The sequence below is a fragment of the Cynocephalus volans genome, chromosome 4, assembly GCF_027409185.1.
Source record: "Cynocephalus volans isolate mCynVol1 chromosome 4, mCynVol1.pri, whole genome shotgun sequence".
Classification (NCBI taxonomy): Eukaryota; Metazoa; Chordata; class Mammalia; order Dermoptera; family Cynocephalidae; genus Cynocephalus; species Cynocephalus volans.
The window spans coordinates 47,468,457-47,494,832 of record NC_084463.1 but is presented as its reverse complement, the minus strand read 5'-3'; the positions used below and the strand labels follow the sequence as shown (position 1 = coordinate 47,494,832).

Here is a 26,376-nt window from a genome sequence, read left to right as displayed (position 1 = left end):
GAGTTTGGCTTGCAGTATCCTGCACTCACTTGGGTGCTGGCTCTGTTGGTGTGTGTAGGCCCCTCCAGGGCTCATGCATGTGTGGGTGGGCCTTCAGCTTCCTTAAAGAAGTGTCTTACATTTCATAAATTTAAAAAAATAGCCTATTCAGAAAATTAGGTCAGGGAAAGGTTTCACATCTCTGTAAACTTGAACCTGCAAGGTGAGATCTTGTCAGCACTGTCCTGTGGCATCCTTCAGTCTGTCCTTTACTTGTTCCCTTCTTTCTTATTCTTCAGCCACTTTGGAGAAGTGGGATGAGAAGAGTAGAATTTTCAGCAGGAGTGGTCTCAATAAATTCACCTGCTCCTCAATAACCTTCATAGAGCCTTTTAGAGCTATGGATCTACTCTAATACACCTTAAAGATTAATAATCTTGGAAAGTCCCTTTGAAGGCATTATCAGTGTCATAGATTGCAAAGGTCACCTCTGAAGACACTTGGTACAATTCCTCCAGTATGGTATACAATCTTCAGATACATCTGTATAAAGTCATAAACTATTTAATAGTTGTTTGTTATATATCAACACTAATATAGTTATAGCCAGCTTGTGGGAATTAGAGAAGCAAATTTAGGAAATCAGTAGGAATTTTTGCTACTTTTTCTACTTAAATGAAAGTTGAGTCAACTTTTACTTGATGCAAACCTGGAAGTGTTCAGTGAGAAGAACTCAAGGTTGCATGTCCTGCACCATGATTTGCATGGTGTCATCAGCTCTGGGTTTTATGTGCATGTGACTCTTTGGGACAGGGGGAGTGCAAATGGACTATTTTAACATGCTTCTGTCTTGCTGGGTTTAAGTAGTAAACATTTAGGCACAAAAAATGATCTTGGTTTAAGTTTAACCTTCTCAATGTGAACAATGCTTGTTTCTGGCTTGGAAAATCTGGAAAAGCAGCATCTCTGCTCCCAAGTGAGCTTGGCAGCCAGGCACACCACTGCACAGCTGAGAGGTGACCCATGATGCAGCTGAGAGCAATCCCCATCTCCCCTCATGACATGAAATTTACTTGAAAATGTTTAAGCAGGGGAGCAAAAGCAAAACATTTTCTTTTGCTACTGGCACCTTGATTTTTCATACCAGGAAAAATCTTGACAGTGAAGAAACAGTTGAGATCGGAAACTACAATGTGCATGTGCCTTACTGAGGTCTAAAAATAGAGCAGAATTTACTCACACACTTTCTCCTCTGTGTCTCTTCAGAGACCTAGCTTGCAGGTTCACAGAAGAGAAACAGTCCTTACAGCTGTAGCTGTGATGGTGAGGATTCAGGACACAGTGTGAGAGAAAGAGGGTCTGGAACCTGACTTCCCTAGATCAGTCACCAGTACTGAGAAGGGGTGTGTCTCACCTGTTTCTTTGCATCTGAGGACCCGTCCATTGTGCGTGGTCATTGGACATGGGTATCTGTGGGGTTGGTTGGGACTGTGCAGACTTGAGCTCTTGCCCTGTATTTTTCATCCCTGTCCTGCTGCAACTTCCATGTGGGTTACTGGGAAGATTCTACCCAGAGGAGCACATTATTAGTATAGTTCCTTTGCTGGAGGCCAGATTATCTCCTCCTGGTTTCTGTGAGGCCCTCTAGTTCCAACGAGTGTCCAGTGATGCTGTACTGCCACAGTAACCCTTGTAGTGAGACAAGACACCTAGTTTCATGATTTGGGGAAATTAGCCCACTAGGGTGTGCTGCTGCTCTCTGTGCCCAAGGGCCTGCTTCATTCTATACTCGGCTGGACCCCAAACAACTTATTTCCATTGTAAACAAATGGCCAGGCCCGGCAGTAGCAGTTTCATCTGGGGCAGCAGCCTGGCCATGGGCAGCTGTTTCTCCTGCTGCTAAGGTTTAAGCCAGCTCCCTAAGGTGACACATTTTCTCCCCCATCAGGCCCCATGGGTGCAGATGCTGAAAGATGCTGTGTGGACAGAATGGCTTCCCTCCTGTCCAGTGGACAAATGGGAGGGGACTGGGTGTCACACCTCTGATCATGATGCAGTTAGTGCTGCCGTTGACCAGCAGAGAGCTCAGCAGCTCGCAGGAGTGTCTCAGCCCTGACAGGTGGTGCTGCTATTTTTCTAGAATAGGTTTTTTTCTGGTTGGTCACAGAGTTACTCCTTGCCATCCTGTAAATTTATACACGACATAATTCACTAAAAAGTGAACTTGCAAGTTTACAATTTAGCTGTGCTCAAAAATGAGTTTCTCTTTCGCTGCCATTCCAGCAGTGCTGACCCAAGTCCAGCACCACCGATGCGGTTGCCACTCACAGTGGGACAGAAGTGCGTGCAGGTCCCTGGGGCAGCTGCTGGGTAGAACTTTTGGTATGTTTTGAACATTTTCCGTCGACGTAGAACAGAGGCTTAATATGTGTCATAGGAAACCAGCAGGTAAACTGTGGGCAACTGGCCACTGAAGTCTCCCAGTTATAGAACATTTTACCAATAATTTACTTATTTCTATTTATATACTCAGTAAAGAGTAGGTAAAGGATAACAAAGGTTGGCTTTTAAGAGAAGCAGCTAATTTTATAAAATAGCATCTTCATGGTTAAGGAAGGCAATCACCTTTTGTAATGTATTACATAATTTACTACTACTGCTTTTGGGTAATAAATGACTTTAGACACATGTGTTGGAAAGTCCCAGAAACAATCCCTTGGTTTTCCATGAATGAGGGAGAAAATACATAACTAGACCAGTCGTGGAAGTATTAATCATTTGTGGACGTCTCATTTTAAAGCTTATAATTTGGAGAAATGTTGTTAATATTTTTGAGGTGGTCATGTATTTGTAACCTGAAACAAGGTGATTGTTAAATGTCACTAAGGTTTGGCTTCAGGTCACATAGCACAGGTGTCCCATGTGCTGCATTCAAGGTGTTTTGTTGAGGTTTCTGGAAATGTTAAAATATTCTCAGAAAAATTTCTGTTTGTAGAAACAGTGACTGAACTGGATTTAGGTCTCAAGTTCATTCATGCCAGGTTCATTCTTTTCATGACTGCTGGATGGTCAGCTTCCTGGCTGGTGGTTAGTTACACACCTCTCTAGGCCAGTAGTTGGTTCATGGTGCCCTGGCTCAGTGTCAGAGTCCTTTTGACATTGTCATGTAGCACTTCACCCTTGCTGTGCTTTATATGTTCAGCCATTTCCTGCCTCCACACTTCTTCCCCCGTGGACAGGGGACTCTGCCAATTTCATTTAATCTAAACTCCAGGAGCCAGTCAAGTTAGATGCTGCAAACCTTGCTACCTAAATCTGAGTTGTTAAAAAATAAACTTCCAAATACTAACGTACAGTGATCCCTTAGGTATACAAACTTGATCTGATAAAATAATACACGTAAAAATGTTAAAACAAGGTGTCTGGACATTAAAAGGTAGTCTTTGTCATTGTTCCTAGTGTGTCCCTATTTTTGATTTTGTCAGACACTGTCATTGCTGTGTAGTGCACTTCATTTGAAGACCCAGAGGTGCCAGAGGCATGAAGCATTTAGAGGGGTGGCTGTTGTAGCATGTGAGCCGCAGTCCCCTGGGGACACAGTGGTCTGTGGAGAGCCTCGACCATTGAGACTTAGAAATGCTGCCAAGTATGGAGTGCTGTGGGCAGACCCCCTGTGGCAGGGGACAGGACAGGCAGGGTATGAGGTTGGAAGGGCTCTATGAGAGGAAAATGTAGGATTTGCCATTTGTGTGAATTACCATTAAAAGGACGTTTAGGACAAAAAATACGAAAGCAGTTGGAATTAAAGTGAACTGTAATGCCTGTTAACACTGTCTGACTGTCCTAAGCTTTGGATCCATGTGGTACTGTTGCAAATTTGTAAAATTAAAGAATTTTATTTGTCCTGTAAAGTGGGGAAACTGCAGCTCCCAGGTTTTTAGTGAATTGACTGAGAACTTACAGGATCACTCGAATATGAGTCGAATTCTCCCACTAAGATGTTTGGGAATTTGGAGGGTTGCTGCTGAGTGGATAGTTTGAGAAGAACTTGTACCTTGACCACTTCCCTGGGAAACCCTCATCCCATGCAGCCCAAGGCCGCCTGCAGCTCTGACCTGTTCCCCCGACATTTCATGCCTTGTCCCACCGCCTGGATTGCTGCTGTGTTACACAGTTTCCCAAACAAGCATCATCCACTGACATGCCGTCTGCACCAGAGCCCCTGCCTAGCTGAGGGGCTGCAGTGCTGATCTTTGAGTTCTGGTGGACTATATAGGATTATAATGCAATGGGTTCTTTCCTGGCATGTAAAGGTTTTTTTGCAAGTTGGGGGCTTTTGAGGGTTTTTTTTTGAGCTTTTGACTATAATCCTTGTTTTAATTAAAAGCACTAATTTACTGTTTACCACATTAATTAAATAATGACTAGAGGGCTGTAAAGGGGGACATTTAAACAGCAACATTATTATATTGTTGGTTGCCAATTCTTAGTATGGAAACATGATTGACTTTCCCCATCTTGCAAATTCCTCTCACCTTTCCATATTTCATTAATGGCATCACCTCCAAGTGACTCGTCTAGTAGGACAATGTGGCATGTGAAACCTCCCCCACCCCCCTGCTCAGATGTGGTTGCCACAGAGGTCCACTCAGGGGGTTGAATGTGCATGGAAAGCGCACTCGTCTGTTTACCCTTCCTGAGAAGAGTTTTGAAACTCAAGTTTACAAAAAAATTTCACTTGAATTCTTTAGTGCTATCCTAAACCCACGTAGGGTATTTTTGTTTGTTTTTTTGGTAAAATGAAGTTTGTCCTTCAGTTTTAAAGCTCAACTGAGGAGTAAATTGAGTCTTTGATTATGGAGTTTGTTGGTCGAAGTAAAAGCTTTAATATAGTAATATAATAAAGCATTTTTATATCTCAAATAAGCTTTAGTCACTATCATAAATACTGCTGACAGCCCTTAATTTTGCTTCTTTTCTGAATTTTAAGATTTTAAAAATCCTTTTTTCTAGATGTATCCTATTCAGTAATGCCTAGTAAGCTCCTGCTAGTTAAGGGTGGGCGTGTTTGAAGCCTGTTCTCCTGTGTCACCCACACACCTGCGCTCTCTCTTGCAGCCAGGAAGGCAGACGGAAGAGCAGAGGAGAAGGCAGCGGTGGCCTCGGGCTCAAAGAGAAAAGCCCGCCCGGGCTGCTTGGTGGGCAAAGGACCATCGCCAAGACATCTCGCTCCAAAGAAGTCTCCTCCTTTTGCTAATGTGGCAGCAGCTCAACCGTCCATTAAAAAGGCACCCTCTAGCTTCAAGGGCACCATCTCCCAAAAGCTGTGGCTCTCGGCCACCCCATCAGGTGGCACTTCTGCTGTCAGGCAGACGGCGGCTTCCAGACAGTTCCCTAGATCTGCTGCTTTGGTTGGTGCCATTGGGAAGCCGGTAACAACTTCTCTCCCTGTGGCCTCTCCAGTCCCAGGACACCTTGGGACCTGGAGCCCTGCCCAGTCACAACCCAGTTCACAAATTCGGCAGAATATAAGACGCTCCTTGAAAGAGATTTTGTAGAAAAGGTGGGCTGTTGTCCTTGGCTTTTATCTGTGGCAGCTCTTCCATGTATGGCGTGATCACTTTGAGATTGCCCCACTGTTTCAAAAATGTAATGTATCCAAATTCAAGGGGTTTATGTAGTTTCTTTTTCATTCCATTCAGAGTCAGTGACAGTGATGACTTAATCATGACAGAGAAAGAAGTAGGAAACATCACCCTTCATCTGGAGAAGGAAATGTTTAACTTGTTTCAAGTTACAGATATTCGCTACATGAGAAAATACCGCAGCCTCCTGTTCAACCTCAAGGATCCTAAAAATCAGGTGTGTGTGGTCTCTGTGTACTGCAGTATTCCTGACGCAGAAGGAAACTTGGTGTGTGTTTTCTATTCGCTGAGTTTCACAGTAATACATCAAAGAGCATTTGCAACATTTATATTCTTTCCATGAAAGTTAGAAAGTATTTTTATCCTCTGTGACACTTCTGTATGGCCCCATGTACTTGGTGTTACTTGCGGATCTTTCTGTTCCCTACCTTAAGTGGACTCTTATCAGGGATCTCACTGGCTGAAGTTCATCTTTTATTTCACCAGATTAGCCTCTTCTAAACATTGCAGTGCCAAATTACATGTCCATCCCTTCATTTGCTCTAAAGTAAAGTACAGATTCTTTAACCTAGAATATGGGTGTGACCATATTCTGGCTACAGACAGCCTTTTCTGCCTTATTTTCTTTTCTCTCCTCACTTGAGTGAGCCCAACAATTTGGGCTACTTCACAGTAATAATAAGGAACAGCCCCTCCAGTTCTCACCATTTGGACAGGTGCTGCAGGGCAGCTCAGTCCTCATAGCAGCCGTGGAGTGGGGGCTGTTCTCCTGCAATGAAAATGGAAATGAAATCTGAGAAGGCTGAGCTGCATGTCTGGTACAGTCTCTTGCCTCCTGCCTCCAGGGCTCACAGTCTTCTGGTCCTCTGTGTCACTCTCTGAGCTCTTAGCTGTGCAGTAGAACCAGGGTCAGATACTCTGTATCTCATCGTGGTTAAAAGCCCCCCAGCACAAGTCATTTCATCCTGTCTGTATTCCTAAAACTGTATCTTACTGACCTGTATTCCAAATTGTGTACATGCTTTTGTTTTTCCTGCAGAGGTGACTTTTTGTTTTTTAAAGAAGAATCAGTGCAACATGGGCCTTGCTTGACTTTGAAACCCATGTTTTCTGTGCCTCCATTTGCTCTCAGCTGGGCGGCCTGGTGCGTGCTCTCAAGGGACTGTTTGGGGAGGCAGGTGAGGTCGCGCCTCTGCAGGGCTCTGTGCAGTGCAGCCTTCCATTGAAAGCTTTGGTTTATGTCCAGTGGTCCTTGAACCTCCAGGCAGAGCTTCTTGTGCTGCTTTGTTGTTTCCGTAGCCTCCACATTAACACACACAGATATTGTTAGGATGAATGAATGAATGATGTTTCTTTATAGGGACTCTTCCGTCGTGTTTTGCGTGGAGAAATCTCTTTGGCAAAACTTGTGAGAATGAAGCCAGAAGAACTTGGATCTAAGGAAATTTCCCGGGGGAAAGAGAAACTGATGACATCTGTGAGTACTGACTTAGAATGGCTGCTTCAGATACCAGAGACTTAACTTTACCAGAAGTCAAATAATACACTGTTTGCAGGAGTGATATGCTTTCCTCCTGGAAAACAAGGTGGAGGGCTTGATTTTTGTCTTTTTTATTTTAGGTGATAGAATCCAGAAGTAAATTGTGCCATGAAAGCAAAAAGACTGACATTAAAAACAGGAAACCATTCCGAATATAAAAGATTATACACCCGTGTCAGACTTAGGTGTGAGCATTTGGTATTATCAGGGTTCAGAAAAGATAGAGTAAAATTTCTCCATTCAAAATGTTTTTAGGTGTCTTAAATTATTGGGCAGGACACTGAGCTTATAACAAATATATATAATTTCATTACTTCTCAAGGACTTGTATCCAGTGATCTTTTATTTTCTTCTGATGGTTCTTCATCACATCCACCTTTTTTCATGTGTGCTGTTAATTTGGAAGTGGCATTGGAAAATAAATGACCTACCTATTTGTTTTCTCTGAGGAACAGCAAGAATCAGTACAAGCTGTCCCTGAAAAAAGCCCCCAGCACCTTCTGGACATTCGTAGCAGTTTGTTGAAAGACACAACAAGCCACCATGAGGCGCATCTTTTTAATCTAAATTGTAAAATCTGTACAGGTGAGCATAATTTTGGGATAATGTTAAACTGGATTTTGTTTAAAATCACTAATCCTTGTAAAGGTGAGTTTAAACCAAAAAAAAAAGGGGGGGGGGGTAGAATGGATTTCTGGAGTTCATGAAGTTAGCTCCTCTCTTTGCATTGTTGCTTTTGGATTCTCGTAAGCAATTACCTGCTCGTGAGCACGCTGTGGTCTTGGATGTGTCAGATTTCTCACCATGTCTTTCCTCATCTACCTCAGGTCAGATTTCCTCATCAGAAGATGAGCCACCTCTGAAAAAACAGAAATTGTTAGCTTCTGCTAAGAAAGAAGACTTAAAATCCAAGTGTACCAACTCTCCCTCTGATCCAGTTCCTAACTCAGCTGATGAAGGGATACCAGGAACTCTGCCCAGAAATGCTTCTGAGCCAGACCTGGAAAGTGCTTCTCATCCAGACCTGGAGAGAAAGTATTTCCCTGGGCCCCCAGGAGATGTCATTCCTGAGCTCTCCCCACTGGAAGGCCGTGGGAATGCGGTTGTCACCACTGTCGTCATGTCCAGCTGGGACTCCAGGACTGCTCCAAGTGGATCGTGCACAGTCACAGCCTCCATAGCAGCCCAGCCAGACAGTGCCCACGTGGTAGAAACCAAACAAGACACACCGATGCCTGCTTTGACTTCTGTGATGGTGCCCAGGTTCATACTGGCTAAGCCGTCCTCATCCCCTGACCCAGGACACTTGTCAGTTCCATCACAGAATATCAGGTGTGTATTTCAGATATAGTCTGAAAGAGCCAGTGAAGTTTTCTTTTAAACTAATGAATGGAAAGACAATTGGTGATTTCAACTCTGAATTTTACTCAGAAATACAATTCAGGTTATTTTTTCTTTGACCAAAATGTCTATTTATATCATTATGATTAAAGCATTTAATTGGCAAAAGTAAGCTACTAAAACTTGTAGGAATTTACTTTTACTTTTAAACACATGCTCTTCATTCTTTTGAAATTCTGATTGTACACAGAGAGATTTCCTTATTTTTCATGGTTTTGTTTTACAGTGTCTCAGGGTCACATTCCTCTGCAGAAGGAGATACGAACCGCTTTTTATCTGAACTCAGCACCGTTTGGAAAGGATTTATTAACATGAAAAGTGTAGCAAAATCTCTCACTAAGGCATATCCTGTCTCTGGGTGTTTTGATTATCTCAGTGAGGTTAGTACCAAAAGTGTATGTGTGTGTGCTTGTGTGTATGTGTCTTTCACAGGAATTCCTCTACTACAGGCAGACATGTGACACTCTTACGCTGGCTGCCTGGGCACTTAAATACCTCCAAAGGCAAGATAATGGTTGCCACAGTGGGTCAGCAGGTCATGCAGTTTGCACAGAGCCGAAATTTGACTGAGCAGTTGGGCAGCCCAGTGATCTGTTTAGCAAGGGCATTTACCACACGTGTGTGCCCAGCCACCAGCATGGCCAGGCATCTGTAACCTGCATAGTGTGGGTGGCAGGTGTAACCCCCTGATAGGTCTTTCATTTTTCAAAGTTAACAAAGATGGCACTAGAATTTATGACCTTAGGAAGGAGTGGCAAGTCAGTTGTCCTGGTAATAACTGAATCATTACTGTGTGTGTGTGTGTGTGTGTGTGTGTGTGTGTGTGTGTGTGTGTGTGTGTGTGTGTGTTCACAAAAGATAACGTAAAAAGGTTGGGCAGCAGTTTCTAAACAATCCTGTTTGTCAGAAGGTTATTATACCACCTTTGAGTTTGGGAGCTCGTAATCCTTGATGGTAGTTCACCAGTCAGTATTTAATACAGTTATCACCATTTTCCTTGGAATTGTTGTTTTCTTGAATTTTGGGTTGTTTGGTGCCTTCATGTTACTACATTAGTCTCTTTTTGAACACTAGAGTTTCACAGGTGATTTACTCAAAGTACTTTTTTTTTGGACTTGCCCAACATAATTCACATCAGTGGGAGGATCGCACCGAAGATGGTTTGGGATTATGTTGGTGAACTCAAGTCTTCTGTGTCTAAGGTATCCGCTTATAGTATAGTCTCTGCAACAATGGAACATAGAGCTTATTTAAACATCTTTTTTAACGTTTCATTTTGATGGTTAACACTTGAAATGTCAGCCTGCAACTTATTAGATACTTTCAGGTGAATGTTAAAATAAGTTTATATAGTTCCATTCCTATGTGGCGGTGTGTTTGAGAAATACAATGATAGAAATTTCTTTTCTTGTTTATTGTAATCATACATATATGATTACATTTTAGTAAAAAAATGTGAAAACTTTATTTCCTCATTTTTATGTTTATTTTTTTATGATTGAAGGAGTACAATGGGAATTTGGAGGTGATCTGGCAAAGGGCACCGAGCCTGGGCTCTTGAATGGGTTTTGATTTTCTGGGAACCCCTGAGGTTTAGCTACAGCTGCGTGTGTCTGTATGTACAGTTTTCCATCAGATTCCCAAAAGGGTTTAGACCCTGTGCCTAGTTTAACCCTCCCATGTGGAGACACACAGGGAATGGCTGCAGATCGTGCAGCTGCTCACCGTGCCCACAGCCGCTGTGCATGCGGGAAAGCTTACACGTTGCTCCAGACGCAGCTAAGCCTACACCTTACATGGCCTGTGCCTCTCACAGGACAGTTCTCTGAAATTGAGGCTGTGAGTAGAAGTCATTTTAAAGGGTGTCCTGCTGAAACCAAGACTTGAGTTAAGCATTAGGATGCTTGATTGTGAGTTTCTTTTACTACTTCATTATTTCATTGTTTCAAATGTTGGACAATAAGGCTATGAAAGTCAAAATCAATTGCTAAAATCTCCCATTTCAGGCTGTACCTTTGAGGTGTGGGTAAAAATTTTAAAGCAGATGCTTTCCTCGCATAGCCACAGGTGAAGGCTTCCCCTGTCCTCTGTTTGCATTGTAGGAGCTCTTTCTGATCCGCTTTCACCCCCTGACAGAGGAAGAAGAGGTTGCCTACATTTCTCTCTACTCCTACTTGAGCAGTCGTGGCCGTTTTGGTGTTGTACCTAATAAGACCAGGCACATCAAGAACCTCTACCTCATCCCACTGGGTGCTAAGGACCATATTCCATCTGCACTCTTGCCCTTTGAGGGACCAGGTAAGCACCAACTTTCTGGGTGGCAATTACGAGCATGTGATACCCACACATATTCTCCCCTGACATGGAGTCCTGCTGAGTTGGGATCCTGTATGGGCCCCTCCACTTCCTGGGCTTGTGTTGGGGGCTGGAATCCATCACCCCCAGCATGGCCCATGCACCGACTGGAGCCCACTCTTAACACCTGGCATGGGCTTGGCTTGTGCCAACTTTCTGGAATTAAATGCCCATAGAGGTATTGATTGGTATCAGTATGTACCCCTTGTCCTTGGTTTCTTTTCCCATACATGTGACTTAATTTTAACCACTGAGTCTGAGGCTAGACCTTCCACCATGAACTCAAGGGACACAGACATGGAGCTAAAAAGTCTTCATATACACAGTACATGCTGGTGTTTTGGAGGGCATCAGGTGGGGGTGTCGCTTCTGTGGAAGTGGAAGATGGCACATTTTAACTGCAGCTGGTCTTTCAATATCTCACATACCTACTTGCTTATTTTCACACACTTTATGAATTGTAAACCTCACAGCAGCCCTCACATGGGAGGTGGGTAAGTAGCATCCTATGCCCAGCTGGTGCCCGGCCTCCCACGGGGCAGCCTCCTCCCTGCTGCAGCTGGCATGGCCTCTGCTTCTGTGCTTTCTTGGGACACACACCACTCTCCAGGTAAATACTCATGACACAGGAGCTGTCAAAATGGGGTGAGCCCAGAGAGTTACTCCCGGGAAACCTGGGCCTCTCTCGCTCCTCCCCTAGATGTGGGGCACAGTTGGGGGTGCTCATGTTGCCCTTTGCCCTCATTTGTTTGGTATTGTCATGCTGGACACAGCTGTCTGACAACAGTGTAGAGCGCCATTAAATTTGAGACAAGTCACTTCAACTCAGTAAACATTGCTTCTAAGGTCCAAGATAGATAAGTGAATTTTATTGTTTCATCCATGAATATAAGTTATTTCCAAGGTGCTAGTTATATTTCAAATATTCATGCAACCATAACATAACATAAATATGTGAGTCAAGTGATAAGATTTGACTATTTCAGGATAGGAGTACACATTTTGGGACAGGCCTATTTAAATTTAAAATCTTTGGGAAGATTGCTGGGGATGTTCAAAACCATGGAGCTTCACTAGATCATTTCCCAGTGTGTGCAGATGAGATGGGCAAGAGTTGAAGGTATCTAAAAACCAGCTGCTTATTAGATGCCAATCTCTAGACAGCTTGCTGTTTTCAAGACAAACATAAATATTGAGTAACCTCACCTATGATGAATATGACAACAAAGGTCAAAGCCAGCTTGCCAGGGCTGGGATATACTAATTGTTTTTATCAATAAGCATATTAGGCTATTAAAAGATAGTTGGAGTGAAGCACTTTACAGAGCCCCGGGACCGTGTCTTCCTGAGTTTAACACAATGGCTTGCCTGGGCAAATCACATGCAGTTGATTCATGCAAGAAACTTGATTTGTGCAAGAGCCCTGATGTTGGCCCTTTAGAAGTTGAGCCTTTCCCTGAGTGAGGTAGTCCCTGGTGACTCCCCCATGCAAAGACCCCCCAGTCCTTGCCGTCCAGTGCCCCACCCCCACCCCGGCCAAGCCCACTCCTACTTCTGCTCCTGAGACCAAGTTCTGTAGGGAGAGAGCCTGGCTTACAGAACTGCCCCACAGACAGAACTTCAGCTGTGACTCAGTAGGTCCGAATGTGCTCAGCAGTTAAACCTGTACTGAAGCTCTGGGACCATCTTTAGCAGAGGTACTTGGTCCACAAGGCCGTGATAGCTGATTTAACAATTGACCAAACCCCAAAACTGTCTGTTTAAATTAGCTATAAAGTATTCGGTAAATAGCTATTACGGTGAAAGAAGTAGTATTTGAAGATAAAATACCCATAATGAATGCTAATTAGGAAATTAACTTGATAAGTTGCTCTTCGCATTGGCCAAGCAGGAAATTTTGGCAGTGCTCTTCAGTGTGGTGGCCAGACGCCAGATGCTATCCCCTCCTTTGCCTTTTCTTTTGCTGACACACTGCTGTTCCCAGATGGGGCAGGGAGAGGACATTATGACAGAAAGTTCTCATGAGAGGAGGGTGGCGTGGTACTAGGATATGTTGTGATCACAGCTCACCCAGGGGTGCCTTCAACACAAATCTCTTACACAGCAGCCTGTGAAGCAGGAGGCCTTAGGACACCCTTAAGCAGGGAGGGGAACAGAGCGGCGTCAGTCTGCGGAGGCCGGGTTGCCCCAGCTCAACCTGGTGTCCTCCTCCTAAGTGGCGGGCAGGACATCCACCTGCACTTGTGTGCTCAGCTGTCGGTAATCAATTCCGTACTGAATTTTGGAAGACTCACAGCAAACATATTTAGAACTATGAAAACAACCATGTGAAGTGATGTGTGATCATCTCTAAATCACAAAAAGAACAGGACAATCTTAGCACTGGTTTAAATTGTAAGAAAAAAGTGTGATTACCTCCTGTATATTATGTAATGTTATCTGTAAATTGAATTTATACAGGTTGACGGATTGTATCCTTATGCTATTGAAACAAATATTCTGTCCTTTGTGAATGATTTTTCTGTAAGTTACTGTTTGTGATTTGGCTGTTTAGTTAGTTCCCCTTTGGGAATTCTTGATGGAGTGTGAGTGTGGGGGTGGGAGATCATTATGGGAACGTTAGCATTCCTGATGTAAGTTGTCACAACTTAGGATCTTTGGAGTAACCGTCTCTTAACAAATACCTATTCTGTAAACTGATGCTGTGCCCTGAAGCTCCCAGTCTGTCTCCGTGTGACTGTCCTTCCCCACCAGTGTGCTGAATGCCTCGGCGCTTTACTTAAGCACAAGCCCTGTGTTTACAAAGACTCAAACATTAGCTAGTTTTTGATAAATTAATGCTCATTGAATTTTTTTCTAAGCCTCAAACATCTACTTTAGCTATTTCAGTCAGCATTATTGTTTCATTCATTGTAATTCTGGTACCAGAAACTAATGAATATACCTAATGGTTTTTGTGCTTTATTGATCATTATAATCCTATTGGTCATTGTGTTGCAACTCATAAGTGAACGAGAAAAAGTGCTGTTACCTTCTGGATATGTCACAAGAGGCACCATAAGAGCGTATCTGAGATGCGTTCGTTTAAAAGACATGTGGTCCACACGCACTTTTGATTCCTGCAGGTTAACGTTAGTCATTGCTGTAGTGCCCTTCCTGCCACCTGCACCATGCTATTGCTTTAGCACTGTGTGTAATTTTTTGTAAAATATGTAACAAGTTCTGACAATTGGAGTGAGTTTATTCGTGAATTGGGCCCTTGGTTCTGTAGTTGGTGGCTGGGGGGCTAATCCCTCCCTTTCAGCAGCCGCCATCAGGGCTCGGTAGGACTGGTGGTGACTTCGTGGGATGGGAACCATTTGGTCTTTGGCAATTAGCTTATCAATCACTTGGCTTTATTTTGCTACATAATTTCTCCATGAAAGCCCTTAATAAAATTTACCTCTGAAAGATGAAAACTGGATTTAGATTCTAAAATTCACACAATATTTTGTTTTTCAGGTCTTGAGTCACCATGTCCAAATATAATCCTTGGGTTAGTAATCTGTCATAAAATAAAACGTCCTTCAAGTGCTGGAGAATTAGACAAAATTGAGAAGAAACGGCCCCGACTTCAACAGGAAGAAGTGGAAGGTTCCATCTACCCCAAGATAACTGCAGCCCCGTGGTCTGAGGAGAAGCCCTCCAAGTGTCCCCTGTACCCTGCAGGCACCGCTGTCGGCACCGCACCCACAGGGTCCCCTCCACCTCCACCTCCACCCTCTCTTCCAGAACCATCAGAGTTAAAAATACAGTCATCCGTCAAGCCAGAAGCTACCCAGATTGGCACAGCCTCCACTAAGCGAGCAGCAGTCACTACAGCAAATTCCTCTGTTGTGTCACCGCTGGAATCCATCTTGCAAATTCTCTTCAGAAAGAAGAAATCATCTGAGCCCCCTGCCAAGGAGTCTGTCGGAGCTCTTCCTTCCTTCCACCAGGACTCCAACACCACGGCAGACGACGGGGTGTCCGCAGCTCCTTGGCCAGATCCGACTATTCAGCAGTTTGGTCAGTTCTCAAAGGCTCAGGCTCTAGAGGAAGAGGAGGAGGATCAGCCGCACAGCCCTGAAGAAGAGCAGAACCTGGAGAGAGCCTTGGATGCACAGCTCGCCAAGCGAGGGAAAATAGTGATTATTAGTTAAAAAACTACAAACTAAATAGAAAACTTTTCACTGTGAAGTACAGGATATGCCTGTTGTATTTTTCAAGTCCTTCTGAAGTGTGAAATAAGAGAAAACCTGGCTAATTTATTTGACTGTACAAATACATGTTGATAATTTTTATATTTTCATGAACTTTTTCAGATGCAAAATTAGAGAATTTCATATGTTCTTTTGGAGTCTATTGCATTACACATCACTACAGATTTTCACTTTATAGCACAAATTTTTAAGGAAATATGGAGAACATGTCTATTTGGGGTGTTTGTGTTATAAACCAAGTGTCGCTATGTTAAATTACCTTAAAGCAGGGGTCATTTCCAATATTTAATATGTTGTGAAGGTTTTTTTTCTTCTAATTTAAATATACAAAAGTAAAAATGAAGTTAGTTTCTTTAGGTTTTGTTGATAGAAATTTCTGTAAGTTGTATTTATATTGCAGAGTATTTTATCACTGTATATTGGGCTGTCAGGTTCTGTTAGTTGAAGTAGAATAAATATCTACAAAGAGTTTTTTCTCGTGTGTCTTCACTCAGCCTTTTTGTCCTAACACTGGGCAGTCAGAGGTTGGACATGGGCACCTGGACCCCCAGCTTCTGTTGCCCTCGGCCCCTTCCTGAACTTGGGGGATGAGCCTAGTTCATGGCTGGCCACCCGGGTTCCCACATTCTTCATCACTCTGCAGGTGTCACACACTCCTGCTGGGGGCCACCAAGGAGCCTCCCTCCCATTGAACCACAGAGTATGATGAAGGGGGAAACGTGGTCACAGTGTAACAGTGAGGAGGTGCAGGGATGGGCTGAGCATGTGGCTCCTGGGCAGGAGTTTGTCCCCTAATCCCAGTTCATTGGGGTTCAAAGGAGCATCCAGCTGCCATTCAGGCTTCTTAGGAAGTGACTGGTTGGGCAGAGTTGGTGGCCCAGACTCAGTACTTGCAGGTGAAGGGGAGATGGTGTGTGGCCACGACTAGAAGGAGCATGTGGGTGTGGGTCTGGCCCACCTTCCACATGACAGATCGATGTGGTCACCCTTGGGCCAGCACTTAGCTTCTCAGCAAGCACCTATGTCCACAACTCTGCCGTGAGCATAGACCCTAAGGGAACATTCCTGAACAAAGCATTGACCAGCCCAGACAGGACAGGCCTTGTGTGGCAGAGTGTTCAGTGGGGCTGGTGTCTCGTTTCGCAGACAAGCTCAGGCAGACCTGAGGCAAGTGTAACAAGGGAGGTGACTTCATAAGGGGACCCCTCTGACCACCTGTGCTGGCCACACAGCCCCCACTCCCTTCAGACTGCTGTCACAGCCATTGGCACTGCCTCCACAATGGCCCCATCACCTCAAGGGCCTTGTCAAGCCGAGTGGTGGCACATGTGTAGGTGTCCCTCATGGAAGACTGCTCTGAAGTGAGCTCCTGGTAGCTGACAGTGAGGAAAGTGGAGTTGGTTTGTCAGGTCCCCTCACCTCATATCCGGCTGGGTGTGACTAGGTACATCCTTTGTAAACAAGTGATGTAAGAGTAGAGTTAGTGCACATGAACCCGGGCACCCCTTGGCTCATTGCCGCTGTTGTGTACTTCGTATGGAAGGCAGCGGCTCTGAACTGCAGGTCGGTGGAGCTCGTGTCTGAAGAATAAAACATGTCCACTTTGCCAGCAGCTGCTCGGTTTTTCTTTCCCTTACCTGACTCAGGACCTGCACAGGACGAGGCAGAGGTGTCTGCGATCCAGCCCAACAGTGACACTTTGCCAGAGAGTGGAAGTTCCAATTCCACTACACAGACACTAAGGGGTGCCTGGCACAGCCCCTGGCTCCACACTTTGTGGCCTGCAGGTTCCCATCAGGGTGGCCTCCCAGATGCCTGGGAAAATATGCCCCGACTTGAAAGCCCTCGGGCCTTGCAGGCCTCGGATATTGTCTGGTCTCATTCTCGTTCACCCCAAAGCCCTGTTGAAACCCTCCTGCTGCATCAGGCAGCTCTGCCATGCTCCTTCCACTGCTCAAGCACCTGTCCACCCCGACATCCCCTCCAGGACCAGCTCTAATGGCTCCAGCCCATAGTGCCATTTGGCCGACGTCACCCACAACACTTGTGCACTGTGCCATGCATGGCTCTCTAGAAACCTGACAGGTGAGCAGTCCAGCCCCAGCCCGTCCCTAGACAAGGGCACAGCCATGTCCACCTCACAGGGCAGAGAAATACCCAGGCCAGAGATCCTGGGCTGCCAGTGCACAGGGACCACTTGGGTGTGGCTCCTAGTCCTGGCACATCTGTTGAGGCAGGTGTCATAAAGTGGAAAGAGCCATCTCTCTAGAAAACTCGAAGGTGTTGGTGCCTCCAGTGGAGGGTAACACCCAAAGGGAGTAGGTACCCCGTGCCCCTCCATGCCACACCAGACCCTTCGCCCCACTGAACTCCATGGCATCAGCAACGGTGGCAGCAGTGGGGCCCTTAGCTGTGGCTGTGCCCTGGGAGGGGCCTGAACAGGAGGGTTGAAAAGGAAAGGCAGGAACCACGTGGGTTCAAGCACAGACAGGACCTCATGCACTCAGTGGCAGGGCAGGGCCAGGCACTCGACTGGTAGCCACCGGGTCCTGCACCTGCTTCCTGCAGGACACTCAGCAAAAGAGAGGAAGGAAAACCAAAGTCACCCATAATTTTATACCCAGCACTAACTGCTGTTGACATTTTGGAATATTTCCTTAACCTTCTTTTCCTCTCTCTCATATTTTGTTTAACATCCTATTTCCTAGTCCTATAAAGCTATTGAATAATATTTTTAAAAAATATTCAAGGGCTGAGCCCGTGGCGCACTCGGTAGCGTGCTGCGCTAGCAGCGCGGCGACGCTCCCGCCGCCGCGGGTTCAGATCCTATATACGGATGACCGGTGCACTCCCTGGCTGAGCGCCGGTCACGGAAAAAAAAAAAAAAAAGAAAAATTCAATATTGAACAAAGTTAATTTTTCCAAATATTAATATATCAGTTACGAACATATTTAATCAAGTACTCCTAAGGACTTAATTAAAATCACATCCATAATGAAGGTTTATCAGATGCTCTTAGGTACTTACATCTTTAAGAGCAAACAAAACACAAATCCCAGTGGTGACAAGACACGCATCATGTGGTGTCCACACTGCTGGTGCCACAGACACACGCCCGTCCCTTCCTCCTCCTTCCTCTTCCTTGTGTCAGCCTGTGGTCAAGGAGGAGAATGTGACAGGACCAGACAGATGACAGCCAGTGAGGGGGACAGTGGGAGACAGAGACAGAGAGATGGGGTGAGACAGAGACAGGGAGAGACTGAGACACAGAGTCACAGAGACAGAGATAGAGATACAGAGATAGGGAGACAGAGAGAGATGGGGAGAAACTGAGACAGAGGGACAGAGACAGGGTGAGACAGGGACAGACAAGGAGGGACAGAAAGAGGGACAGAAAGATTGAGACAGTGAGAGAGAGGGATCGATATGGGTACACAGGAAGAAAGTGAGGGACAGAGGGACAGACAGGGAGAGAAAGAGCAAGAGAGTGAGAGACAGAGACAGAAAGAGATAGAGAGACAGCAGGAAATACAGAGACAGGGAGAGGTAGATGGGGACAGAGACACGGAGAGATAGCGAGACAGAGTCAGAGAGAGATAGAAATAGGGAGAGACAGAGACAGACAGAAGCTGGAGAAAGAAGCTCTTTCAAAGAACCATCACTTACTTGATCAGAAAACCACAAGCAAACCTCTGTGAGAAGCGCTCCAGGTGGCAGAATCCGAAACTGGAATTGGCGAATTCATTAAGTTTGAGTCAAAACCTCTGGGGTGCCCAGTCTTGGAAGTTTCCACAAATTAAGGAGTTTTACCTCCAGAAACACGACCAGGCTCTCACGTAGAAGATCACAAAATGATTGCTTTCAGCTTCAGCAGGAGGGGAAAGTAGGCATTTAAAATACGCCCATTGAGGCAGTTGGTGGGCAGTAACTGAGCAAAGATGCTGCGCAATCTGCCGGCTCTTCGTCAGATTGCCCAGAGGACCCTAAGCACTGCTTCACGGAGGCATTTTGAAAATAAAGTTCCAGAGAAACAAAAGCTGTTTCAGGAGGATAATGGAATTCCAGTACATCTAAAGGGTGGGGTAGCTGATGCCCTCCTGTATAGAGCAACCATGATTCTTACAGTTGGTGGAACAGCATATGCCATATATCAGCTGGCTGTGGCTTCATTTCCCAAGAAGCAGGCTTGACTTTGGTCATCCCAGCAATCACTTGGTTCATCTTCATTCAGCTCTCTATGGACCAGTAATGTGATAAATAACTGAGCTTTTTGTGGATCAGTATTTATTGACTTCTACTAACTGCAACTAATAAAGCAGTCTTTACCATGCTTTGTCTGACTTTATCACTTTAGAATACGTTATACCAATAATTTCAGCTGTTGATCAGCCTTGTAAATCTTAGATGAGGAGTGAAAAAATGATTTTTTTTGTCATCAAGCTTGTATAAAGCACCATTATTTTGATATTATTTTACTGAAGTTTACTTTTAGCAGCTCAGAAGTATACAGTGGGTGGTCTTCAATTTCAGTTGAGCATAACACTTGAAAGCATGTTGCTTTCTCTCCCCTTTCTCTGTTCTATATTCTGGGGTATGATAGAAACTGGGGGTAGTAGGAGTAGGTTATTTTTGGTTTCTGGGGTTTAAGTTTTTTTTTTTTTCCTCAGCTATGTGAGTATGTTTAAATATTCAGTGTATTCCACAGCTTAGAATTAGGCTTTAGTCGAGTGAGTGGCTGTAAAATAATTCAATATTACTTTTTTTCTCACTTGGGTTGGGCCTTTATTATGTTACTTTAATTCATAACATAAAGTGTAAAATGCTTAGGTCATTTCTAAAAGTTATCTTCTAGGGGAATATAGGGAGTCAAACTTTGTTTTTCATCTGCAAGGTGTACTTTTGAATTGCTACATGAAGATTGGAATCTAGCTTTGTCAGATCTAGGGGAAATTGATGAGTAAGGGTTTTATAAACTTTAATTTCTAGATAAAATTCACAAAAGTATATTTGGAAAAATTGAGTCAAGTCTGAAATAGCCAAGTTAAGCTTTTTGGTATCAAAACATTGAGGCTTATTGGTACAAATTTCTCAAAAAGTAACCAATTAATGATATTTTAGCCTTGAACCCTGAAGGTTGTAAAGGATCTTGGAGGCCATATTATCTAACCTGCCAGCTTTTGAAGGGAGTGTAATAAACATTATTAGACATTTTTAAACGCTGAGAAATTTCTTAAGTTGGCCTGGAATCTGGTCCAGTTCAGTGCTCCAGAGCTCAAAACCACTGATAATGTTTTGAAACAAACTATATCAGCATTGTACAAAGGAGAATTTAGGTAACTTATAAATGTGATGTAAAATGCCTTTATGACATGATGTGAAAGATAGTTTTGTAGCAGAAAGGAAAAACAGCTTGATGTCCTGTACAACTTTTATCTCTCAATATTGTGAGAAGTGTTTTACTATATCTGGTGTAACCTAGTGAAACAATGTATAAAACATTTCTGGTAAGTTTTTTATGCCAAAATGTTCTGTTTGGGCTATGTTAATGTGGTGGGATTGGATAAATTAAAATTAGGTTAAATGTGTAAGATACTTTAAAAATTTTTTAAATAAACTCTAAGATTAACTACTTAAAAAAAAAAAAATACGCCCATTGAATTCTGTCCTCCTTAACAGGTGCTGCCTTCAAAGGAAACGATTTCTTAAGAGCCTAATAACCAACGAGATTTTACCGGGGTCAAACCTCCTGGGGCAGGGGAAATGCCCAACTCCATCCCTCTCGAAGCTTCCAGTCCCAAGAAGGGGATAAGGACTGAGAAGCACTTATAAATGTCATAAGCCAAAGAGACAGAGTCTTCCTAACCACTGGAACTGCCAGTGACCTCTCGGATGGAGCACCCCTTCTACACTTCACCGTGGTGGGAGGGGGCTAGCTGCTTTCTGAAATGTGAAGTTCCTCGGAACTGTACCATGAGGTAGAAATTGAGGCAAGAAGAGATCCGCTAACTGATTCAGGATGGACAACGTTCTGAACGTGACTTAGCTGTCCTGCCTCATTGCCCCCACTCTTCCTAGGCACCCCCATGCTTCAGGGCATGTCAGGAGGCCCCTCGTCCCCAACACGTCATGATCCTCTACACCTCTGATGCTTCTTGTTCAGTCTGCTCCCTCTGCCTGAATGCTCTCCTTTTGCCCCTTTTCTTATTTTTTAAGCAAATTTAAATTTTATGTGTTGTTTCAGTACATGCATACAGTGTTTAATGATCCAGTCAGGGTAGTTAGCATAGCCATCATCCAAACATTTATCATTTCTTTCTGATGGTGGCATTCAAGATCCTCCGTGCTGGCTACCTTGAAATGTACAGTACGATATTGGTAGCTATCGTCACCCTAGAGCACCGGAACTTAGTTTTCCTGCCGGACTGTAACTTTGTGCTCATTGACCAATCTCTCCCCCGCCCCCTCCCCAGTACCCTCCCCAGCCTCTGGTGACCACTATTTTCCTCTCTACTTCTATGAGAACAACTTTTTCTACATTTCACATATGAGTGATGTCATGCAGTACTTGCCTTTCTGTGCATGGCACATTTCCTCAACATAACGTCCTCCAAGTTAATTCATGTTGCCTGGAATCCTACAGTATCAATGCTGTGTGTCAGGGACATATTTCTATAGTTTTCTTCAAGGCTCTTTTTTTGGTTTTAATATCAGGCTGACACTAGCCTCCTAAAATGAGTTTAGAAGTATTCTCTGTATTTTTTCTTCTGTTTTGTTTCTTTGGAAGTATTGAAGAAGACTTGGTATTGGGTGACTGTAGTTAACACAAAAGTGTTTTATAGTCGTGAAAAGCCAGAAGAAAGAATTTTGAATGTTCCCATCACACATATTAAACTGGTACCTAAGGTGATGGATACACTAGTCATCCTCACTTGATCATTCCAGTTTCTATACAGGTATCCAAATGTCACACTGTCCCCTAGAAGTGTGTACACATTATATGTGAATGAAAAGGATTAAAGGATAATGATAGTTATTAATATTTCTTTGGGTGTAGGTAGAATTGACCCACAAAGTTATCTGGTCCTGAGCGTTTTTTCATAGGAAGATTTGCAGTACTAATTCCATCCCTTCTTTTGTTGTCGGTACAGTCAGGCTTTTTTTTTTTTTTTTTTTTTTTCCTATCTCGATTCAGTTCTGGTAGGTTGTGTATGTCAGTAAAAAGGGATTTATTTTTTCTTTGTTATCAAATTTGTTGTCACATACTTGTTTAAAATTGTCCACTATGATTTTTTGATCATTTTGAAGTCATATTGTTATGTCTCTTTTCAGTTTCTGATATTTTTATTTCTCTTTCTTTGCATAATAGACTAAAGGGTTTGTTGACTTTGTCTTTTCTGATGTTTTGTTTTGTTTATTTGGGAGGGAAACATTTTTTCTTGTTTTTCTACCCTTTATTAAATTCTGTCCTAATCTTATTTTCTGTCTTCTTTTAATTGTGTGCACAGTTTGCTCTTCTTCTGCTTCCTTGAAGTGTAAAGTGACATTGCTTATTTGAGATCCTTTTAAATATAGAGGGTGATGGTTCATAAGATTCCCTCATAATACTGCTTTGTTTGCAGCACAAAGGTTTTAGTATCTTGTGTTTTTATTTTCCTTGATTTGAGATATTTTTCTAATTACTTTTTAATTTTCACTTTGGCCCAATGGTCATTCAAGTGTGTCTTGATTAGTTTTTCTGTACTAGTAAATTTTCTTATTTACTTAAAGTTATATATTTGTAGTATCATTACAAATGATCATTACAAGTAACATTGTTTGGAAAAGATACTTGGGATTATTTTGAACTTCTCAAATTTTTTAGACATTTTATAAGCTGATACACATACTATTCTGTAAAATGTTTCCTATGTTCTTAGAAAGAAGTTAGATTTTGCTGTTGGGTGGAAATTTGTGGATATTTTTGCTAGGACACTTTGGTCTAGAGCATTATTCAAGTGAGCAGGTTCTTTAATCATTTTCTCTGTGGGTGTTTCTTTCAATATTTAAAGTGAACTATTTAAGTTTCCTACTGTTAATACTGCTGTCAGGGTTTTTTTGTGATACGTCAGTATTCATAAATTATAAATGTGTACAATTATACATTATGGAAAAATATATGTGTGGATTTATTTATGGGTTCTCTGTTCTGTTGGTGTATATTCCACTTTGTATGTCACTACCATGTTGTTTTCTTTACTATAGCTTTGTGATATATTTTGAAGTCAGGAAGATTGATGCCTCCAGCCTTTCTATCTTTACAAAATATCCCTTTGACTATTCTGGGTCTTTTCTGGATCCATATAGGTTTTGTGGTTGTTTGTTCTGTATTGGAAAAGAATGATAGTGATTTCTTTAAATTTGTAGATAGGTTGAGATAATTTGGATATTTTAATGGTATTAGTTCACTCATCCATGAACACTCTATGTGTTTCTACCTACCCATTTCGTTTTAAGTTTCTATCATCAATATTTTATAATCTTCTGTAGACCAATATATTAATACTTAGTTTAAGTTTATTCATATGTATTTCATAGTTTTTAAATATATGAGAATGTTTTCTTCATTTTAAAAAACATTTTAAATTTAAATTTGTGTTTAGAAACAACTCTAGTTTTGTATCCTGCAACAATAGTAAATTTGTTAGATATAACTAGTGTTTTCTACATTTATAAACATCTCATCAACAAATAGGGACAATATTACTTCTTCCTTTTTGCTTTAGATTCTTTTTATTATGTATTTCTTATATAATTGCTCTGGCTGGGACTTTCAGGGCTATGTTGAATGGATGAGGTAAGAATGGGCATACTTGCCTTGTACTGGATCTTACAGGCCAATATATTAGTTTCTCCCCATGGATTTTGATGTTAGCTCTGTGGCTTTATTATATACCCTTTATTGTAATAATGTAAGTTTTCTATACAGATTTGGTTGAAAATTTTTGTATCATGATAGATGCTGGATTTTTAAATGCCTTTTTATAGCATTTTGAGGTAATCGTGTAGTCTATATTTTTCATTTTTTAAACGTGGTGTATCACAGTAAGCAATTTTTGAATGTTGGATGATCCTTGAATTCCAGCAGTAAATCCATCCTGATTGTGGTATATATTCCCTAATGTGCTGTTGAATTTGGTTTGCTCATATTTGGGGGGAATTTATACATCAATGCTGTATGTCAGGGACATTTTCCTGTTTTCTTCAAGTTTCTTTTTTTAGTTTTAATATCAGGCTGATACTAGCCTCCTAGTATGAGTTTAGAAGTGTTCTGTGTATGTTTTCTTCTATTTTGTTTTTTTGCAAGTATTGAAGAATTGATATTGGGTGACTGTAGCTATCACAAAACTATTTTAAGTAGCCAGAAGAAAGAATTTTGACTGTTTCCATCATACATATAAAACTGGTACATAAGGTGACTGATACACTAATCATCCTGATTTGATCATTTCATTTTGTGTACTGGTATCCATATGTCACACTGTGCCCTAGAAACGTGTACAATTATTGCATGTGAAGGAAATGTAGTAAAAGATAATGATAGTTATCTTCTTTGGGTGTTGGTAGAATTGACCCACGAAGTTATCTGATCCTGAGCTGTTTTTCATGGGAAGTTTTGTAGCACGAATTAAGTCCCTTTATTTGTGGTTGGTCCATTCAGGCTTTTTTTTTTTTTTTCTCTTTTCTAGATTCAGTGCTGGCAGCTTGTATGTCAGTAAAAGAAGTATTTTTTCTAAGTTACCAAATTTGTTGTCACATACTTGTTTAAAATTGTCTACTATGGTTATTTGATCATTTTGAAGTCATATTGTTATGTCTCTTTTCAGTTTCTCATTTTATTTTCTCTCTCTTTTGCATAAGATCCTAAACGGTTTGCTGATTTTGTCTTTACTGATTGTTTAATTTTGGGGAGGGAGACATTTTTGTTGTTTTCTACTCTTTATTAATTTCTGTTTTAATCCTATTATTTTCTATCTTCTGCTATTTTTGTGCTCTGTTTTTTCTTCTTCTGCTTCCTGGAAGTGTACAGTGACATTGCTTATTTGAGATCCTTTTAAATATATAATATGGTTGTTCATAAACTTTCCTCATAATACTGCTTTGTTTGCATCATAAAGGCTTTAATATCTTGTGTTTTTATTTTCGTTGATCTGAAATATTTTTTAAATTACTTTTTAATTTTCTTTTTGGCCCAATGGTCATTCAAGTGTGTCTTGTTTAGTTTTTCTGTACTAGTAAATTTACCTCTTTTCTTAAAGTTATAGATTTGTAGTTTCATTCAATTTTATTCGGGAAAGGTACTTGGGATTATTTTGAACTTCTCAAGTTTTTTGAGACTTATTTTGTAAGCTGATATATATACTATTCTGTAAATTGTTTCCTATGCTCTTAGTAAGAAGGGGGATTTTGCTGTTGGGTGGAAATTTGTGGATATTTTTGTTAGGATACTTTGTTCTAGAGTGTTATTCAAGTGAGCAGATTCTTTCATAATTTTCTCTGTGGGTGTTTCTTTCATTATTAAAAGTGAACTATTTAAGTCTCCTACTGTTAATCTACTGCTGTCATATTTTTTTGGTGATATGTCGATATTCATAAATTATAAATGTGTATAATTATTATATACTATGGAAAAATATATGTGTGGATTTATTTATGGGCTCTCTGGTCGGTTGGTTTATGTGCCTCTTTGTATGTCAGTACCATATTCTTTTGATTACTATAGGTTTGTAATATATTTTGAAGTCAGGAAGTTTGATGCTTCTAGCCTTTCCTTCTTTGTTTAATATCCCTTTGGCTATTGAGAGTCTTTTCTGGCTTGACATACATTTTAGGGTTGTTTTTTCTATATTGGAAAAGAATGATAGTGATTTCTATGAATTTGTAGATACCTAGAGACAACTTAAATATTTTAACACTATTAGTTCCCTCATTCATGAACACTGTATGTGTTTCTATGTATCTACTTCTTTTTCATTTTCTATCATCAATATTTTATAATCTTCTGTGTACCAGTCTTTAGTTAGTTTAAATTTATTCATAAGTATTTCATACTTTTAAAAAATATGAGATTGATTTCTTCACTTTTAAAAAGTATATTTTCTGAACATATGTATATGTTTAGAAATACCATTTGTTTTTGTATCCTGCAACATTAGTGAATTTGTTATTTAAAGCAGT

The 26,376-nt window shown here is 41.9% G+C and overlaps 2 protein-coding genes across 2 annotated transcripts in view; both read left to right on the top strand.

Moving 5' to 3' along the window:
* The window catches only part of LOC134374636 (death-inducer obliterator 1-like), a 37,520-nt gene extending 22,211 nt beyond the window's left edge, over positions 1 to 15,309 (top strand). The window contains 11 exon segments of the mRNA XM_063092480.1: positions 5,098 to 5,542; positions 5,682 to 5,841; positions 6,985 to 7,101; positions 7,245 to 7,295; positions 7,298 to 7,351; positions 7,614 to 7,749; positions 7,992 to 8,496; positions 8,792 to 8,944; positions 9,677 to 9,767; positions 10,668 to 10,863; positions 14,422 to 15,309. Of these exon segments, the coding sequence (XP_062948550.1) occupies positions 5,098 to 5,542; positions 5,682 to 5,841; positions 6,985 to 7,101; positions 7,245 to 7,295; positions 7,298 to 7,351; positions 7,614 to 7,749; positions 7,992 to 8,496; positions 8,792 to 8,944; positions 9,677 to 9,767; positions 10,668 to 10,863; positions 14,422 to 15,101 (2,588 nt within the window). The 3' untranslated portion in view covers positions 15,102 to 15,309.
* Positions 15,310 to 19,078: 3,769 nt separating this feature from the next.
* LOC134374637 (cytochrome c oxidase subunit 7A2, mitochondrial) lies at positions 19,079 to 19,492 on the top strand. Its single transcript, XM_063092481.1, has one exon. It carries the CDS (start codon positions 19,101 to 19,103, stop codon positions 19,350 to 19,352), a length of 252 nt encoding a protein of 83 aa, XP_062948551.1. The 5' UTR covers positions 19,079 to 19,100; the 3' UTR covers positions 19,353 to 19,492.
* Positions 19,493 to 26,376: the final 6,884 nt, after the last annotated feature.

Coding starts and splice junctions, on each gene's coding strand:
- LOC134374637 (XM_063092481.1), top strand. CDS start 19,101: ATGCTGCGCAATCTGCCGGCTCTTCGTCAGATTGCCCAGAGGACCCTA.